Source organism: Ruditapes philippinarum, unplaced genomic scaffold, assembly GCF_026571515.1.
Source record: "Ruditapes philippinarum isolate M1 unplaced genomic scaffold, ASM2657151v2 ctg8401_1_1_1_1, whole genome shotgun sequence".
Lineage (NCBI taxonomy): Eukaryota > Metazoa > Mollusca > Bivalvia > Venerida > Veneridae > Ruditapes > Ruditapes philippinarum.
This window is the reverse complement of record NW_026862730.1, coordinates 76,540-97,012: the sequence shown is the minus strand read 5'-3', so window position 1 is coordinate 97,012 and position 20,473 is coordinate 76,540. Positions and strand designations below refer to the sequence as shown.

At 32.9% G+C, this 20,473-nt stretch overlaps 1 protein-coding gene across 1 annotated transcript; it reads left to right on the top strand.

The window, feature by feature from the left end:
- Nucleotides 1-3,338: 3,338 nt before the first annotated feature.
- Nucleotides 3,339-16,639, top strand: LOC132720018 (uncharacterized). Its single transcript, XM_060703994.1, has 8 exons — nt 3,339-3,480; nt 10,201-10,792; nt 11,005-11,127; nt 11,387-11,797; nt 12,186-12,461; nt 12,670-12,978; nt 13,425-13,547; nt 15,412-16,639. Exons 2-6 carry the CDS (start codon nt 10,213-10,215, stop codon nt 12,774-12,776), a joined length of 1,497 nt encoding a protein of 498 aa, XP_060559977.1. The 5' UTR covers nt 3,339-3,480; nt 10,201-10,212; the 3' UTR covers nt 12,777-12,978; nt 13,425-13,547; nt 15,412-16,639.
- Nucleotides 16,640-20,473: the final 3,834 nt, after the last annotated feature.

Sequence of the window (20,473 nt, the reverse complement as noted above, 5' to 3'; positions counted from 1 at the left end):
ACTAAGAAAACAATAATCTTCTGACGTCAAATTGAATAAAAAAAAAAATAGAATTAACCTACCTATCAGAGTTACAAAACTTAAAAAAAGTGCATCGTTACATTACATTGATATTTCAAGTTCATGTTGATTTTATCTACCGGTTCCTGAGACGGAATGAGATCGGATAGGACATGCAATAATAAACTTGTAGCAATCTGGAAATAAAGGGATCCCTCGGAAGCATTAATCACAACAAAAGTCACATCAATGTTTTGAGAAAAAAGATGACTTGACCTGCAAAAATTCATTTATAAAGCAGGGTCATTGTAAGTCAACTTGAAAGTATATCCTCAAAGAATGTTATGTCCATGTATATAGACAAAATCATTTATAGATAACTTAGCTATAGCCACTTAGGTACATTTTTTGTGATATTTTCTAACCTATAAAATTCATATAATTGACTAACTAACTGCCATCTGGAGTTATGAAACTTAAAACGTATACGCACACACGCATACGCACGCACACGCACACACAAACAGAGATGCATTGTAATTTTATATTGAAATGCCATTTTTGTCCAGGTATTTATAATTTCCATATTCTAATTACATAGTTTTATTGTCAATCACAGTAAAAATGTGAGAATGTCAAGTCAAAGCTAGTTTGATCTTCATAAATGTTTTGTCCTAAAAGCTGTTGAGTCTAAATATGAACACAGTCAATTTATAAACTGGAGCTGCCACAGGAGTGACGAATACCCATCCCCATATGATCTTTTTGACACAGCCTATTTGGTTGAATAATTTATAAATATTTTTAAATGAAATCATTTACTTCGAAGGTGACCTTAATTTTGTACAGAAATTGCATTGGTTCTGCACATTACCTTATTAACGTAAATATTAAAATCATGTAAAAATATTCTTCAGTATAAAAGGATTTCTACAGTATTTGTCTGATAATTAAACTTTGCGTTAACATTGAGCATGCAAGGCCGTGATATAGGTTCTACCCATTGCATACATATGTACGATCCAAATTTTATGGAAACCCATGATTGGGCAAAATATTTTCAGAGCAAACACAAAATTGGATGATATTTGACCTTTGACAATTAAGAGTGACCTTGACCCAAAGTCAGCACAAAGTGGTATGTGTTTTGTATAACATCTTATCAATTTGAGCATTAATGTCAAGGTTGAAGAAAATTTTCGTATTGTAAAAGAAGTTCTGAAGAGCATTAAACTTGTTTGATCTCAAATTGTAAACTTGACGTTGAACCAGCTGAGTGGTGACATAAGTTCTCCTCGCTGCATTGGTCACGTCATGTCCTTATCAGTGACACAGTGACATTATAAGTTCCTCGATCACTCATTATTGTTTGAACGATCCCGCATAAGCTGGTTATGGTGTCCAAGTAGCATTTTGCAATAACCTGTGGATCATTATTACTGGTTGCAACTTCAAGACATAGAGTTCAACGGCTGTATTTTTCTACGGCCCCATGAATTAAGGTTTTTATCGTATCCACCGATGTGACATACGCAGTTTGGATCCGGACACGAATACTTTCTCCGCAGTTGCCGCTTCCGTTTTCTTCTTTCCATTTTATCTTGATCTGCCTTCCGCATGAATCTTATCACTGTTGAACGATGTACATTGCTTTAAAACCAAAACATTTACCACCCCAGATAGTTCTGCAAGAATGCACGAAAAAATATCTTCATTATTCGATTCTACTGTTCGACTATGAAAAATTAGTTTCGTTATGATGACTTTTAAAGTGACGATAACTAACTTTTATTCCATGAATCAACAGAAGACTAGCTAATACCTCTTTGTATCTATATCCCACCGAGAAATATGAACTATCAAATCCATCATCGTTTCTTTATTTACAGACGTTCTTCTATTGCCGATGCAGTCAACGCGATAGAAATAATGATGAAAGATAACACCAGCATCTGTAATTAGATGAAAAAAATACAATTACCTTCTATATTATATCTTGTACACGCAAATGCAATTCTGACAAACAGGTGCGGAGATTGAACTCTGATGTATATTTTAAAGAGTATTTTAAAATAAAAACTTTTGGTTCAGACCCCGGGGTCCAATTCAGGATAAAGCTAGATTTATGTGTTCTAGATCCCCATATATTTTCTTTTTAAACCAACTAATATAAATAATTTTCCTATTAATACTTTTAACCGATTTATAATGAAAATAATGATATATTTAAAACTTATAAAAGTAAAAGATCACTGACCATTTTTTCACGCAACTTCTTAGCTATCCAATATGGCAACAAATGACGTCACGATCACGTGGCATATACCTTGAAGTTAAAATCGTGAATTCATGAAGCTGAAATCGTGAATTCATGAAGTTGAAATCGTGAATTCATGAAGTTGAAATCGTGAATTCATGAAGTTAAAATCGTGAATTCATGAAGTTGAAATCGTGAATTCACGAAAATGAATTCGTGAAGTTGAAATCGTGAATTCATGAAGTTGAAATCGTGAATTCGTGAAGTTGAAATCGTGAATTCGTGAAGTTGAAATCGTGAATTCATGAAGTTGAAATCGTGAATTCATGAAGTTGCAATCGTGAATTCATGAAGTTGAAATCGTGAATTCATGAAGTTTGAATCGTGAATTCGTCAATTCCGTATGATGAAAACGTGAATTAACGAAGTTAAATATGTGAATTCATGAAAATGAAATCGGGAATTCGTGAAGTCGAAATGGCACTACCGGTCTTTCGTACGTGCGTGCGAAACATACTGACATTGTTTTACTCGATTTCCTGTTTTGTTTACGGTTGAAGACGAAAAAAGGTCTTTTGTAGAGAAAATATATACATCTATAAAAAAAACCATTTAACACTTAAACTGAAATTTATATAAAGTTGTGTTGTTTGTTTTGCTTTGTTGTTTAGATCTTATTATTTTATTAAAAATGTAAAAAACGTTAGACAAACAATGGTCAATATTGACCTTCTGACAATCATAAACGATGTAAAATAGACAAGTTTATGTTGCACTTTGTAAAACTAGCTTTCAAATTCATATGCTTACTAGATGAGATAAAACTTTGCAGCTAAATAAGGTTTTCATATTTGAATAAAATCAGAACCCTAATTCGGTCGAAATTTGATATTAGCTCATATGGTAAGTTTTGCGACGACTTCACGCTAGCCCTATTTGCTTTTAATAAAATATACTCACACATTTCTTTCATACTATGTATTCCGTATTCAATTTAATATCAAATAGATAATAATTTTAAAATCCGCACTCTTAATACAATATAATGGTGTGCAACCTACAAAGTACGTTGAAGTAACATTATATTTAGTATTGTGTAACCCAAATCGTATCCGTATGCAAAATGGCGGTATTAGTACAACGCAATTTTGAAATGAAAATAAAGCCGGAATATACATCTGTTAGTGACTTTTAATCGACGTTAATTATTTAACCAGTTTCAGGTAAAATCTAACTTATTTCGTTTTATGCTTTCGGCAATTACTTTTATCATTTGTTTAAAATGTTTCAACAATTGATTACAGATGATATAAACCCGGAAGAAACTTTGTCTGTCTGTTATGCGCGGATATGACTTTAAATACCGGATATGACATATGTTTTACAAAGTAATTATTTTTTTTATAATTTTTTCTTGATACAATGTTTTATAATAATAAAATGATTTTACATGCAAAATTTCGTTAAATTTGGTCCATAAATAAAAAAAGTTAAAAGTCATATTCGAATTACGTTCTATAAAAGTCATATCCGTGGCGGACAGGAGATACCGAATATGACTTATATTTTATAAATTGATCATTTTTTTGTTAACTTTTCTCGATATGATGTTTTATTATAATAAAATGATATTACATGCAAAATAGCGTTAAATTTGGTCCATAAATAACTAGAACTGCCACTATCATGGCGTGAATACCCCCGCATACCACTTTGTCAGAATCAACAGTGGCCATTTAGAGCTCAAGGACAACCTCCCTGCCAAATCTGGGGTTACTAAGCCAGTGCATTGCTAAGTTATGTATTCCACATGCTTCAAATGTGAAAATGTCAAAATCAATACATTGCGGACAGGACATTCTTTAGCTATTGAGAAGAAAAGCTTTTTTTGTCAAGGTCCCTGTGACCTTGACTTTTGACCCAGTGACCTCAAAATAAATAGGGGTCACCTTATAGTCATGATCAACATCCATGCCAAATATGAAGACTGTGGGTCAAAGGAATCTTAAGTTAATGGGTGGACAAACTTTTTGAAGTCAAAGTCCCTATGACCTTGACCTTTGATCCAGTGACCTCAAAATCAAAAGGGGTCATCTACTAATCATGACTAACCTCCATTCCAAATATGAAGACTGTGGGTCATAGGAATCTTGAGTTATTGGGCGGACAAGCTTTTGAAGTCAAGGCCCCTGTGACCTTGACCTTTGACCTGGTGACCTCAAAATCAATAGGGGTCGTCTACTAATCATGACTAAGCTCCATGCCAAATATGAAGACTGTGGGTCAAAGGAATTTTAAGTTATTGGGCGGACAAGCTTTTTGAAGTCAAGACCCCTGTGACCTTGACCTTTGACCTGGTGACCTCAAAGTCAATAGGGGTCATCTACTTATCATGAGTAGTCTCCATGCCAAATATGAAGACTGTGGATCAAAGGAATCTTAAGTTATTGGTCGGACAAGCTTTTTGAAGTCAAGGCCCCTGTGACCTTGACCTTTGACCTGGTGACCTCAAAGTCAATAGGGGTCATCTACTTATCATGAGTAGTCTCCATGCCAAATATGAAGACTATGGGTCAAGGGAATCTTAAGTTATTGGGCGGACAAGCTTTTTGAAGTCAAGGCCCCTGTGACCTTGACCTTTGACCTGGTGACCTCAAAATCAATAGGGGTCATCTACTAATCACGACTTACCTCCATGCCAAATATGAAGACTGTGGGTCAAAGGAATCTTAAGTTATTGGGCGGACAAGCTTTTTGAAGTCAAGGCCCCTGTGACCTTGACCTTTGACCTGGTGACCTCAAAATCAATAGGGGTCATCTACTAATCATGACTAACCTCCATGCCAAATATGACGGCTGTAGATCAAAGGAATCTTAAGTTATTGGGCGGACAAGCTTTTTGAAGTCAAGGCCCCTGTGACCTTGACCTTTGACCTAGTGACCTCAAAATCAATAATGGTCATCTACTAATCATGAATAACCTCCATGCCAAATATGAAGACTAAGGGTCAAAGGAATCTTAAGTTATTGGTCGGACAAGAAAAAACCGACGGACGGCCGGACAGCCGGACGGACGGACGGACAAGCTGATTCCAGTATACCCCCCTTACAACTTTGTTGTGCGGGGGTATAAAAAAGTTATAAGTTATATTCGAGTTACGTTCTGTAAAAGTCATATCCGTAGCGGACAGAAGATATATGACTTATATTTTATAAATTGATTATTTTTTATGAATTTTTCTCGATACAATGTTTTATAATAATATAATTATTTTACATGCAAAATATCGTTAATTTTGGTCAATATATAAAAAAGTTATAAGTTATATTCGTTGCGTTTTCTATTAAAGTCATATCCGTGAAGGACAGAAGATACCGAATATGACTTATATTTTATAAATTGATTTTTTTTATGAATTTTTCTCGATACGATGTTTTATAATAATATAATTATTTTACATGCAAAATATCGTTATTTTGGTCAATAAATAAAAAAAGTTATAAGTTATATTCGTTGCGTTTTCTATAAAAGTCATATCCGTGAAGGACAGAAGATACCGAATATGATTTATATTTTATAAATTGATTATTTTTTTATTAACTTTTCTCGATATGATGTTTTATTATAATAAAATGGGTCAAAGACAGAAAAGGCCAGGTTGCATTTGTACACCAAATATCATGAGGCTGTGATGTTACGAAAATTTTTTTCCATTGACCCATTAATGTCGAAAATTTAATTCAGTAGGTAAACAGGAAGTGGATTAGCTACACACCTAAAATCGAATCCCACAGTATGGGACCATGTGTCAATGCTGTATGCCAAATATCAAGAGGCTGTGATTATTAGTTTCTGAGAAAAATGTTACGAAAAGTTCCTACCATTGACCATTAATGTGAACAGGAAGTGGATGAGCTGCAGACTTGAAATCGAATCCCACAGTATGGGACCATGTGTCAATACTGCATGCCAAATATCAAGAGGCTGTGATAAGTAGATGCTGAGAAAACTGTTACGAAAATTTCCTACCATTGACCATTAATGTCAAAAAATCAAACTAATTTAACTAAGTGGATAAACAGGAAGTGGATGAGCGACAGACTTGAAATCGAATCCCACAGTATGGGACCATGTGTCAATGCTGCATGCAAAATATCAAGAGGCTGTGATAAGTAGTTGCTGAGAAAACTGTTACAAAAATTTCCTACTATTGACCATTAATGTCAAAAAATCTAACTAATTTAACTAAGTGGATAAACAGGAAGTGGATAGGCGACAGACCTGAAATCAAATCCCACAGTATGGGACCATGTGTCAATGCTGCATGTCAAATATCAAGAGGCTGTGATAAGTAGTTGCTGAGAAAACTGTTACGAAAATGTCCTACCATTGACCATTAATGTCAAAAAATCTAACTAATTTAACTAAGTGGATAAACAGGAAGTGGATGAGCGACAGACTTGAAATCGAATCCCACAGTATGGGACCATGTGTCAATGCTGCATGCCAAATATCAAGAGACTGTGATAAGTAGTTGCTGAGAAAACTGTTACGAAAATTTCCTACCATTGACCATTAATGTCAAACAAGAGCCCGGTTTGAGCCGGGTGATGCTCCCCGAATAGGTTTTGGACACAGGAAAGTACACCTCTTGTAGTTTCAGAGTTATGTCCCTGGAAAAAGTTCAAAGTGCAATAATTCCAAAATTAGGAAAGGCAGAGTTACTGTTCTTTCCACTGCACTTCTAATCACTGTTATCTATCAACTTACAAAGTTTCTTGTTAATATCTCTTATGGTTTCCTAGTTATGTTCCGGACAAATTCAAAAAATAAAAATAAACAAATGGCAATAACTCCAGAATTAGGCAAGGCAGAGTTATGATTCTCGTGCACTGCACATCTACCCATTGAGATACATCTACCTACAAAGTTTCATGTTGATATCTCTTATAGTTTTACAGCTATGTCCAGTACAAGATTTTTCTAAATGGGGAGATAATTAAAAAATAAGGCTTAACAGAGTAAAGGTTTTTTTTGCACTGCACTTCTACTCAATGAGATCTATCTACCTAAAATGTTTCATCTTGATATCTCTTATAATTTTAGAGTTATGTTCCGGACAAAGTTCAGTGTTAAAAATAACAAAGGGCAATAACTCCAAAATTAGGACAAAATGAGTAATTGTTCTTATGCACTGCACATCAACCCATTGAGACTTATTCACCTACAAAGTTTCATGTTGATATCTCTTATAGTTTTAGAGTTATGCCCCGGACAAGATTTTTCTATAAGGGGAGATAATTCAAAAATGAGGCTTAACAGAGTTATGGTTCTTTTGCACTGCACTTCTACTCAATGAGATCTATCTACCTACAATGTTTCATCTTGATATGTCTTATAGTTTTAGAGTTATGGTCCGGACAAAGTTCAAAATGTTGAAATTAACAAAGGGCAATAACTCCAAAATTAGGACAAAAAGAGTTATTGGTCTTATGCACTGCACATCTACCCATTGAGATCTATTCACCTACAAATTTTCATGTTGATATCTCTCATAGTTTTAGAGTTATGCCCCGGACAAGATTTTTCTATAAGGGGAGATAATTCAAAAACCGGGCAAAATAGAGTTATGGTTCTTTGACACTGCACCCCCCTCAATGCCCTCTACCACTGAAGTTTACCATATGAAGTTTAAACAATTTATCTCCAAGGGTTTTCAAGTTATGCTCCGGACAAGAAAACGGACGGACAGACGGACGGACGGACAGACGGACAGACGGACAAGGCGCCGACTATATGCTCCCCCGAAATTTTTCGGGGAGCATAAAAATCTAACTAATTTAACTAAGTGGATAAACAGGAAGTGGATGAGCGACAGACCTGAAATCAAATCCCACAGTATGGGACCATGTGTCAATGCTGTATGCCAAATATCAAGAGACTGTGATAAGTAGTTGCTGAGAAAACTGTTACGAAAGTTTTTTTCCCCGCCCGCCGCCCGCCCGGACGCCCGCCCGCCGCCCAACATTCACCATACTATAACCCGGGTTTGCACCAGTGCAACCCGGCCAAAAATGATTTTACATGCAAAATATCGTTAAATTTGGTTCATAAATAAAAAAAGTTTAAAGTTATATTCGAGTTCCGTTCTGTATAAGTCAAATCCGTAGCGGACAGAAGATACCGAATATGACTTATAATTTTTGAATTGACAATTTATATAACTTATAACTTTTTTATTTAAGGACCAAATTAAACGATATTTTGCATGTAAAATCATTGTATCGTCATATAACATCGTATCAAGAAAAAATCATGAAACAAAAATCAATTTATAAAATCATAAGGTCATATTCGGTATCTTCAGTCCACTACGGATATGACTTTTATACAGAACGTGCAATATATGTAACTTACAAAGTCATCTTCGGTATCTTCTTTCCACTACGGATATGACTTTTATTTAGAACATGCAACGAATATGACATTTAACATTTTATTTATGTACCAAATTTAACCAATTTTTGGCATGTAATTTCATTTTGTTAGAAGAAGAAAAAAACAGAAACTTAAAATATATACACATATTGATTACTTTAAAAACACATATTAAAAGGGCTGCTTTTGAAATAGATGAGAGATGTTAAATCCAGTTTACTATAATAAATGAAATAAAACGAAATTAAATCGTAAAATTATACATATTTAACTATTGAAATTCAACATATTGGTGTAGTCAGAATATATCGAAAATCAAATTGATCGTTCTTAACTGCGTTTATCTTTTGTTATAATTCAAATAATTTCGATGAAGTACAAATGCGGTCTAAATGTAAAAAAACAATCGATTGTTCATTATTTATCTTTATATTATCATATGGAAGGACGTTTACTTTCTAAACAGAAATTGTAGGCATTCGGCCTTGAAAAGGCAATTTCTGTTTGTCCAAAATGATACAATTAGATTGAAAATTCTAAAATTGTTCAAATTAAAACCATCTGAAATACTACAAAATAGGCATTTACAGTATTTGTAGTAGTGTTTAACCACAATAATGAGACAATGTGCAAAGAGCAATAATTGAATTGCTACACCCAAGGTCAAAGTCACACTTACAGGTCAAATGTTAGAAGTCTGCATTTCGTGTCTGTTCATAACATGTAAACCGCTGCAATGTTTTTAAGATAACTTGGCAGAAATGATCACCATTATGATACCAATGGCAGAGCTTAATAATCAAGTCACAACTCTGTAGGTCAAAGTCACACTCAACTGTCCAATGTAAATAAATAAGTATTTTTCATGTCCGCTCTATAACTTAACTTATTGACTATTCAAATGTTTTAAAATTACTTGGCACAAATGATCACCACCATGATACAATCTGCAGAGTTCAACATCCAGGTTACTACCCTCAAGGTCAATGTTATATGTTCTCCATAATGTTTGTTTACTTTACGGAAGATTTTAAATAACATGGCACAAATAATCACCATCATGAGACTATGCGCAAATGATATGCATGGCATAACATCAAGGTCGTGACTGGTAAAAGGTTAAAGTACACATTCATGTTCACTGCGGACGGGGATTTAGATGTCCTTCAGACTGCCTTGTTTAAGTCACATGACAAAGGAATATATTTAAATTTGAATTCCTTATTATGTATAAAGTTTATTGGAAGTCTTAAATTGGAATTAAACGTCCATTTCACTTGCGTCACGTCATAAAGTCTGTAGATGTATACATCATTTAAATATATATGTCGTTTATTCATTCACTTATCCTATGAAGTTGAAACAACTGGTATGATGGCTTCAGTAATCTTTTAACACAAATTTAACAAAAAGTGATTTAAATTCAATTTTCCTCTTATTCAAATAATTATGGGTATGATAAATATTATTGAACATTAGTTATACATTGTTGTTAAAATTTCAGATCTGGATCAAAATGTCAACTACCGGTACTGAACGACATTGTAGGCTTTGTCTCATGCTTAATCAAGGAGGGCCACAAGCATGTCATCATCTGCTTTTAAAGCGTGTCAAAGAACTTAGTCCAAAAGATCATGATCCATATCCATGGACTATTCAGCAATTTTTGGACACAAAAAAGCAAACAATAATAAAATCAAAGCTGTCTAAGGACAAGTTCAAAATCTTGTTTCCAAACGACGGTGACACCGTACTTACAAATTGGGATTTAGCACTTTATTGCACAGTTTTAACATTATACTGTGATCTTAAGCCTATTATTCGGTTAGATGTTGAGCAACTACGAAATCTACGGAATGAGCTTTGCCACATGAACGAACCAAACATATCTGTTTCTGATTATAAAGACAAACTTGAAATGATTCAAGTCATAATTTGTCGACTGGTGAAAAAAATAGATGAGCATAATGTGAAGATCGAGATAGAAAATGTCATCAAAAGTCTAGAAAGTGCAACTCTTTCACTTGATGAAACGCTTAAAGAAATGCATGCTTTCTATATGATGGAAATGGATATTCGTGAAAAACTTGACCATGGTATGTTACGAATGTATTTCATGCTACAAATACTGATTCTGCAATTTGATATATTACATATTGTTCTTCGGGATAAAGCTTATGCGGTGCCTTGTCGATGTGTCATGAATTTCTTTACACAACTATACGAACTTTTGGGTTCGAATAGATTCTTATTTTTCAGTAATATCATCTATCCCATTGTTTTAAATTCATGTTTTATTATTCTACAGTTGAGGAAAGAATTTTACAAAGGCTTGAACAATTTGATGATAAGTGGGAATTTATCAGTAAGGTACTTGGCGAAAAAGAGGATTCAAGAATCAATACAGCTACGAACAATGGTCTAGTTCCTGGTAAATGCTTCCATTTTTTCCCTTGTCTCTATGTGAGCACATAAGCATTTTTAAACATAAAAGTAACATATTATTAAGCGGTTTTAAATGTTATATATGCAAATATTTTTGATAACAGAATCTATCTTAATTAACCCCTCTAATACTTTTGACTATTAGCTTAAAATGTATCTTTATTTGTATTGACATCTACATACAAATAATTTTATTGTAATTTTTTCTTACCATAAATATTCTTATACAGTATTTTTCCTTTCAGGCGTTAACATTTTTCTTGATCTTAAAAATGTCAATGATGAAGAAGAAGAAAATATGTCAGATGTTTTACAACAGCTGTTTGATGAGGTCATACATGAGGACAAGGATTTCAAATCTAGCATACCTGCAGATTCATATGTAAGACTGAGGGGGGCAATCGAGAAAACATTTAAAAGATTTCTTTCGAAAGGCTGGAGAATTACACGCGTTAAACACGAATGCATACAACTACATATTGAGTGTACCAATTTTACAGCGCTAGCTGCTTTGTTTAGAGAACAAACACAGGGACTCATAGACCAGCAACTGACAGAATTAAACGAGGCATTAACCGAGTGCGTGTCTGAGAAAATGCTGCTCTTAGAAACTACCATTTATACAGACGAATTATGGAATGTAATAGATAAAGCAAGTAAGATGGTTGTTCATGCAAATTGTAACTATCGATCTCTTTGCTTATGTTACTTATAAAGTGAAAGTGTGGTATACTATTAAATTAACTATCAAGGAACTGACAATGCATTAATGGTTTGAGAGCCACCAATTATCCATATTCTTGCGACTTAAACACAAATATGAAAGAAAAATATCTTATCCCGTTTATACATGAGGAAAGTGTTATAATATCACATTCATCAGTCATGGCGTTGAACTTCTATGACTATTGTATGAAAAAGAAATAATGAAATACATCTTGATTAACTATTAGAAAAAATAGTGTTGCTGTTGTGGACATCAGTTTCAATTAAAATAATGTTTTGTAGGAGCAGCTTTCTTTTTATATATTTTATATATTTCAGTCTCATGTGTCGAAGGTGTTTTAAAAGAACACAATATCGACATGGCGACCCAAAGTGACAACGCACAACTTCTCGGTGATGATATCAGAAAGCATTCATTATCATTATCAGCTGAAAAAGTTGGGTCGGATGGTAGCGGGTCATTCGAGGGAGACTGTAACTATAAGCTAGAAACTTTTCTACAGTTACTGAAAGCAGAACTGAAATCAGAATTCCACACTCCGAATCTATTAATCCAAGCAAATTGCTCGACAAACGTGAATCACGAATCTAACGGTTAGCTTTCATTTATTATTATGATATTATTTTTAACACATTGTATTTTTAAACTGATTCTTATGCGTTTGACAGGTGACAGTTCAATATAATGGAATCTATAGCAAAAATAATAATTAAAGTACGATTGACACAATCTATTCTTCTTGAAATGACTTATGATAAATTTTCAATTGACTTTTTATCTTGTCGATTTTGAAACAAATAGATTCAAGCATCGGCAACAAAGTTGAATTACCGGAAGAAAATACGCAAACAATAAGAAGTGATCATCAGAGTCCGAAATTCGATAAAAAAAGAAAAGGAACATATTAAATCTTTTCAAGACGAAGAAGTCGAATATGTCGAGAGAGTCTTTAAAGAGTTATCATTGAAAGATATAGAGCAACAGCAGATGGGGACACTTGTTAAACAAGAAGAACACAGCAGTGGGGAAAAGATAGAAATTGCAGGTCAAGTAAGAAAGGATATTTCAACGGCAATATCCTCGGCGAGTACAGCAACTGATTTGAAGGAAGTAAGTATAGATTTTGTATGAAGGAAATCTCAAATTATGTTTCAAATATGAAAATGCCATTTCAGTTGAAAACATCTACTTAACTTTAAATTATATGCATAAAATCGATACCAAGTTTGTATTATATCATTTAAGAAAATGCTATTTTTCGTGTCTGATATCTATTAATTTTGCTAAATCAATACAATTATTTCGGAAACAAATCATTTGGTAATTGTGATTCAATTCCTATTTAACTTAGCCATATATTGACTTTTTACAAATATCATCAAATGTATCAGAATGATATTTTCATCAAAACATCGAGGGCAAATCCCAGAAAGATACGTGTTTATTGTTTTTTTTGGTTAATTCTATCATATTTTCTATTACTTACGTAAAATACTGTGATTATCTTTAAATACATCAATAACTCTTGACCAATATTTGTTTGTTTATTGAATCAGGTGGAAACAGAAGGTGCCTTACACAAGAATACGTTACATGCAATCTTGAATTCGTTAAATGCTATATCAGTTTACCTTGAACTGGCCAGTCTTACGTTGATTGAAAGGGATCCCTCATTATTGGTAACAATACTTAACATTTTCTTACCACTTATATGATTAAGTATTAATCCTTTTTAAATGTTTATTTATGAAACACATTTGATTTCAATTTAAAGTAATTGACTTTGAAAGAAATCTACAAGGAGTGTTCGAAAATAATAACTTGCTTATGAAATAGGATGTTTAAAATTTAAGTAATCACTAGTTTTGCAATTATATTTAAGTACTCCATTTTCCTAGAAATTTTCGTTGACGGGTATGCGTCATGGTACACTGAGTTTGTTAATATTTTAATGTACGAAAGCATAATGGCAGATAGTTTAAGCGTCAGACTTTGACAGCATCTAAGTCCCACGAAGAAGTTTTTAATTTTTGAAAGTCATTTTACAAAACGCTAAGTTACGAGCCTGAGCATTAGAATGTCAAAGACGTTTATATTTCAGTCTTGTTTTAATAGTGGTTTACAATACTACATCCTTATATTTGTTCCATGAACTTTTGACTTTTTCACTGGTAACTGAATTTCAACACCTTCTTTCGAGTAGAAAATTTCATAAAAAAATGCACTCAACGAGCGTTTAGCAATTGCTGGCTTGTAGCTCGTATCTTAATATCAATATTTCGTACAAGTTCAAATAGTACATAAAAGAATTATCATCACCAGATACTGCGCTAGCAAATTTTTGTATCATATTTGGAAATATTTTGAGCAATTGTTTTTATTTTTTAATACTTTGCTGCTTATGATCGTCATTCAACATGTGAGGCAATCATCTAACAGAATTTCTTCTGATTAAGATATTTGTAAGAATTTAACGAAAACTTGATCGCGAAATACTAACTATTCATGCAATGTCGCAAACAGTACATCAAACATATTTTTCTCTTTTTATATATATTTTCTTCACCAGACGCACACATTAGTATTCCCGATTTCAGTGCATTCACCAAGAATCAAATATCGTTTTCCATCTGCTAACTGTTGTGTAAATATCAGATTCTTCAGCAAATCTATATTTCCTACAAAGAATAAACAAGCTTAGAACAAGCGTTTAAAAAGCCAATATTTCTCCTCTCTTATCAATGTTTTAACCAATCATTTTTACTATGGTATTTAAAGAGTGCGAAGCATATTTTTTCACTACATAAAGCTACATATAAACACCATTATGAAGGTATTGAGCAGCTCTATCAGTTTTGCACTGATGTGTTGCCATTTTCTCGAGGATTTTGTGCAACAGACCTGTAAGCAATTATTTTTGATCACTCCTTGTAGTACATGTAGTAAGCTAAGCATTTTACTACTTTAACTGATTATTTGAAGATGCAAAATGATTAACTCCTAATCATCGCTAAAAGTAAGAAAATAAATATATGGCATTGATGGCATTTAGTCTGTATACATCAATGTTTTGAAAGCTATATTGATTTTGTTCTATTATCAAAGCATCACGGTAAGAAGTGGAGTACATGTGCATACAGAAGAATGTATAATATATTCATGTTTGAATAAATAAATGTTCTTTGTCGTTTCAAATTTAATATACCTACTATTGAAAAACTTTCTGACATTTATCATGGCAATTAATTTTCATCAACAAATTACGTATACATGTGTATATTTCTTTCACCTGTCTTTTTCGAACACTTAAGTGATTATTTTGTATGATAAAAACATAACACACTAAATTTTGGTTATGTGGAACATATTTAAGGACGTGTAAACGACTCAGTTCATCTAATAGTTGTGTTCTATTTATCTAGAAAACATAACATGCTAATGATATTGAAAAATTGCATGATAATGATTAAATGAAATAATGTAAAACAAAAACAAAAACAACTATATGAATAACATGATATGAACAAATAATATATCATTTAGGACAACATATATATGGTAATATCAGAAGTACGAATCCTTGTTGGTGCCATTTTTTGGACAATTGTAGACTATGCATATTACATGGAAGACAGTTTGCATCATTTGGCGTTACACAGATTAGTAAGGGCACGTTTTATCTTATTGTTGTCTTCTACTTTACATAATAATCACTTCGTAATTTAAATAAAGCACAGAATAGTCTAATGTTAGTTTTATGTACGAAATTGTGTTTTTCATTTGCAAGAGAATACATACTAGGTATAATAATATTTTTGTTAAACTGGATAGATATTCTTTTTAGCATTGACAAGGTCAGTGAAAGAAATTCGATTGTGCAAGTTGTAATACCCAAAACAAACACTGTTGTAATTTGTGCTTGTATGACACACATGACAAATAACATGTGAATATTTATTCAATTTAAAAACGTTACTCACGGCTATCTCAAATTCCTGTCCACAAATAATATCTTCGAAACATTTAAGTTCAGTTTGGATGTGCAATGATGAGCCATTATCAGCAAATACACACTGATGACAATATTATGGCAAATTGCTGATTTGATTGCGTTATAAAACGGAATGCGATGAATAGCAACATCATATGTTTTTACCTTTTAATTAAATAAAAGAGTTTTACAAGTTTCATGGCCTATTCAAATTTTAATCATATGTAAATTCAATCAATTTGATAATCAGTATATTGACTTTTCTACACATAAAATAGATAATCACAAACACTTTCAAAAGATTATCTGATGCAGAATATCAAATCGTCATAATCAGTTTTGATGTCAATCATTCCATAATAGCCTGGCACGGAACAGTGTTGTGAATAATTTAAAAGCCTGGTAGGTTTTGTCTATCCAATCTCAAGGTCAAAGGAAGATAAACACTAAAGTTAAAAAATGTGTCACTGCTATAAATCAGTATTTATATTTTTTCGACAGAGAAAAGGGTTAAACTTGCCTTAACAATCTAACATAAGATACGAAGATTTTTTAAAAAAGTATCTAGTTTAGAATTATTGAAACTGATTGGTTGTAACCGTAGCATAGTTCATTAACAATAATATCAAAAGACAAGTAGCAACTTCTAGTTTTGTGCTCCAACATTTAAATATACAAGGACAAAGTTTAAAATAAGACCTATCCGCGACAAGCGCATTCCAAATTTTTAAATGCTGGATAGTCGAAAAAAACATTCATCACAGAAAAGGGCATCAATCTGCAAACATGCTTTTCAAGAAAAAATACATTCACCTAATAGTCAACAAGTATTTCAAGTTTGAAGTGAATACCTTAATTTTTTTAGTCAAAGGCAAATAGTCCAAGTATTAAAAGGGGAATAATTCAGCAAAACTGGCTTTTAGGATTATCTTCTACTTAAAATGCATTTTAATTTGGTAGTGAACAAATCTTCAAAGTGTAATGGTAATATCTTATACTGTTTGAAGAATTTACCTTAACAAATAAGTATACCAAGATTTCAAAGTCCAAAAGGGTACATATTTGACTAAAACATTGTCTTTAGAAAAGTATGCCAAGTAAACAATGAACAAGTTTTTAAGTTTGAAGTAATTAACCTTTACATTGTTTGGTAAATTGAGTCTAGAAACAAATTAGTAAAGAAAGGGCCATAACTTTGCAAGATATTTCTTTTTATTATCTGCACTTTTGGAATGATGCCATATTTTGAATGTAAAAAAGTGTATCAAGTTTGAGTTGAATGACTATGATTGCTTCTAAGAAATGCATCTAAACAAAAAAGTTAATCCAGGGCTAAAAATCTAAGTTGAAAAAAATGCATAACTTTAAATTGCATAACATAATTTAAGAATTATGTAACTATTTGAAATGGCGTCGTTGTGTTAAAATAAATAAATATGTTTTCCAAATTTGAAATGAATAGTTTTATACATTCTGAGGAAACGGACTTTTACCTTAGTTAACCAAAGCGGCTAGACAATATCTCCAATGGTTTTTGGTTTCAAAAACTTTAGTTAAAAACGTTTGAATTGCATATTTTTGCATTTCTGAATTTGTTTGTCGATAAAGTTAAATCCGAAATTAAAATCCATTATAATCCGCAGACAAGCTATTAGGTTTTGTCCTTCAACCTTTTTTTCTGGTGTTCGCTAAAATGTTTTTGCTATCGTATACTTTAAGTTTAAATTACTTTTAAGACTGACCAAATATGTAATTTTTAATCTTTAAGTTTTATTGATAATTTAGTCAATACTTTTGCACATGACTTATATTGGTACAAAGGAATAAAGCTAACTTATTTTGCTTTCTTAAGATCTATCACTTGTGTTACACATTATATTTTCAAATTGTTTATGCAACTGTCATTTAAAACACGGGCAACATTGTCGCAAAATACGCCCGTCACAAAAGCTTTTGACAGAAATGTGGGCATTATAGCTATGCGTATAGGAGATATGCTCTAGGCAATTTCCGGATAATATCTGGATATTTCATCATCTTTAGTGACAATGACCTTGCAAATATTAACCTAAATTACTTGATCACATATGTAGTCATGATAGTTATCATTGTGTTGAATCCATCAATAAATGATCACAATGCTTTGACCTCTCTATGTGATCTTGACTTTGGTAGCAGGAACCTAGACTCACAATGGTGAACTTTTGTGCCAAGTAACAATGAAATATCCCGATGAATGTAGAAGTTCGGCTCCTTACAAGCATATTTCAATGAACTACAACTGTGACCTTAACTTTTTACCTAGATACCTGGTTTATGCACGTGACACTGCTTCCAATAGTGGTGAACATTTCTATAAAGTTTCATTAAAATCCAACTATGCGTAAAGGAGATATGCTCTGGACAAAATTTGTATATTTAATCATCTTCAGTGACCTTGATCTTGCATATATATTCACCTAAGTAACATGTTTTACACCAAGAGTTAAAATAATGAACATTTGTGTTTCAATCCTTTAATAAATGAATACTAAAAGATCCGAATACACATTTTCATAGTTTTATTTGAACGTTGACCCCTTGCGTGACATTGACCTTGGCCCTAGTAATTTTTACATTTTGTAAGCAACACCCTGCTTCGCAATGGTGATTATTTGTGCTAAGTTATATTGAAATCCCTTTATGCCTGTAGACGTTTTGCTCCGACCAAGTGTTTTTCAATGACCTTTTAGTGTGACCTTGACCTTAGACTTAGAAACCTTATTCATGCGCATGACACTGCATCTGATAGTGGTGTATATTTGTATGAAACCCGCTATATGGGTATGAGACAATAGCTCTGGACAATATCTCTATATTTAATTCCCATTGTTGACCTTGACTAGCATCTTTAGTGACCTTCACCTTGCATATATTAACATAAATCACATTTTTTTCACCAGTAATCATGAGAAAGAACATTAGTGTTTCAATCCTTCAATAAATGATGACTAAATGTTCCGAATACACATTTTCATATTTTTCACCTGAACTTTGACCCCTATTTATATATTATTGACCTTGACCTTAGCCGCAGGGACTTAAACTATGGACGTGAAACTCCGCCTTACAATAGTGAACATTTGTGCCATGTCAAAATGAAATCTCTCTATGCATGTAGAAGTTTTGCTCCGGAGAAGCGTTTTTTAATGACCTCTAAATGTGGCGTTGACTTTTGACCCAGAGACCTGATTCATGCGCGCGACACGGCTTCGTATTGTGGTGACCATTTCTATGAAGTTTCATTAAAATTTCTTAATGCGTGTAGGAGATATGCTCCGGACAAAAATTGAACAATGCCTGCCCGCCTATCTGCCGACCCGGCCACCCGCCCGCCAGGGGGAAAAACTATAATTTAACCCGTTTTCAAACGGGATTATGAAAAATGTTAGGAATTCTGTAGTGATCCAATAGGTTTGTTGGTAAGATCTTTTATTTATGTAAATATGTATATCTCACATTATTTTGTACCAAGTAAATCCAAGTCAGACATGTTATCCTTCTTCTGACTAGTCACAAAACGGCATCGGACATACAAAAACAAATAAAGTGCGCTTTTAAATATTAGGTCTTTATGTGTCCTATATCCTAAGACAAACCGGCATTATTTTAAGCATTTTCTAAGAGACCCAATTTCCAAATATAGTCTCTTAGTCTAAGGGGTAATAAATTGGGGTATTTCAACCTCATGGAAATGATTTAAGTGATTTGTAAAATAGACGCATCAGTACACGTGATTTCAGAATTTACGTCCTTCACAAGGAGCTAAGGAAAGAAAAACTTTAAATAAAAGTAAATAGTCAGAAGAAAAGGTGCATGCATACTTTTTCATTTTCCTAAACCTTAAATACAAGAAAAAGTAAGATTTTTCCCCAAAAAATATAACATTCATGCAATCAAACACCTGTTAAGCAACATGTGTACAAAGTAGAACTAAATCAAGGGGCCGAACGTATAGCGGTGCGATTTTTTTTAAACGAGATGAAATCGTGCAATACGAATTATGGCTGATTTTGAATATAAACGCACGCCAGAGTTAGTATATTTTATGAAAATTTAACAGTCATTGACTATAAAATTTGCAAATGTTGTGTGGAGGATGTGGGGCTTTTGACACAGGAAAGTACACCTCATGTAGTTTCAGGGCTATGTCCTTGGACAAAGTTCAAAGTGCAATGATTCCAGAATAAGGCAAGGCAGAGTAACTGTTCTTTACACTGGATTTCTAATAAATGAGATATATCTACCTACAAAGTTTCTTGTTGATACCTATTATGGTTTCTGAGTTATGTCCCTAAAAAAGGTTTAAAATGTAAAAATGATCAAAGGGCAATTACTCCAAAATAAGGCAAGGTATAGTTATGTTTCTTGTGCACTGCATATCTGCCTATTGAGATTTATCTACCTACAAAGTTTCATGTTGAAATCTCTTATAATTATAGAGTTTTGTCTTAGACAAGATTTTTTAAAAGGGGTGATTATTCAATTAGAGGGCTAATCAGAGTTATGAAATCTTTTGTAATGCACTTCTACTTAATAATATCAAACGACCTGCAAAGTTTCATGTTGATATCT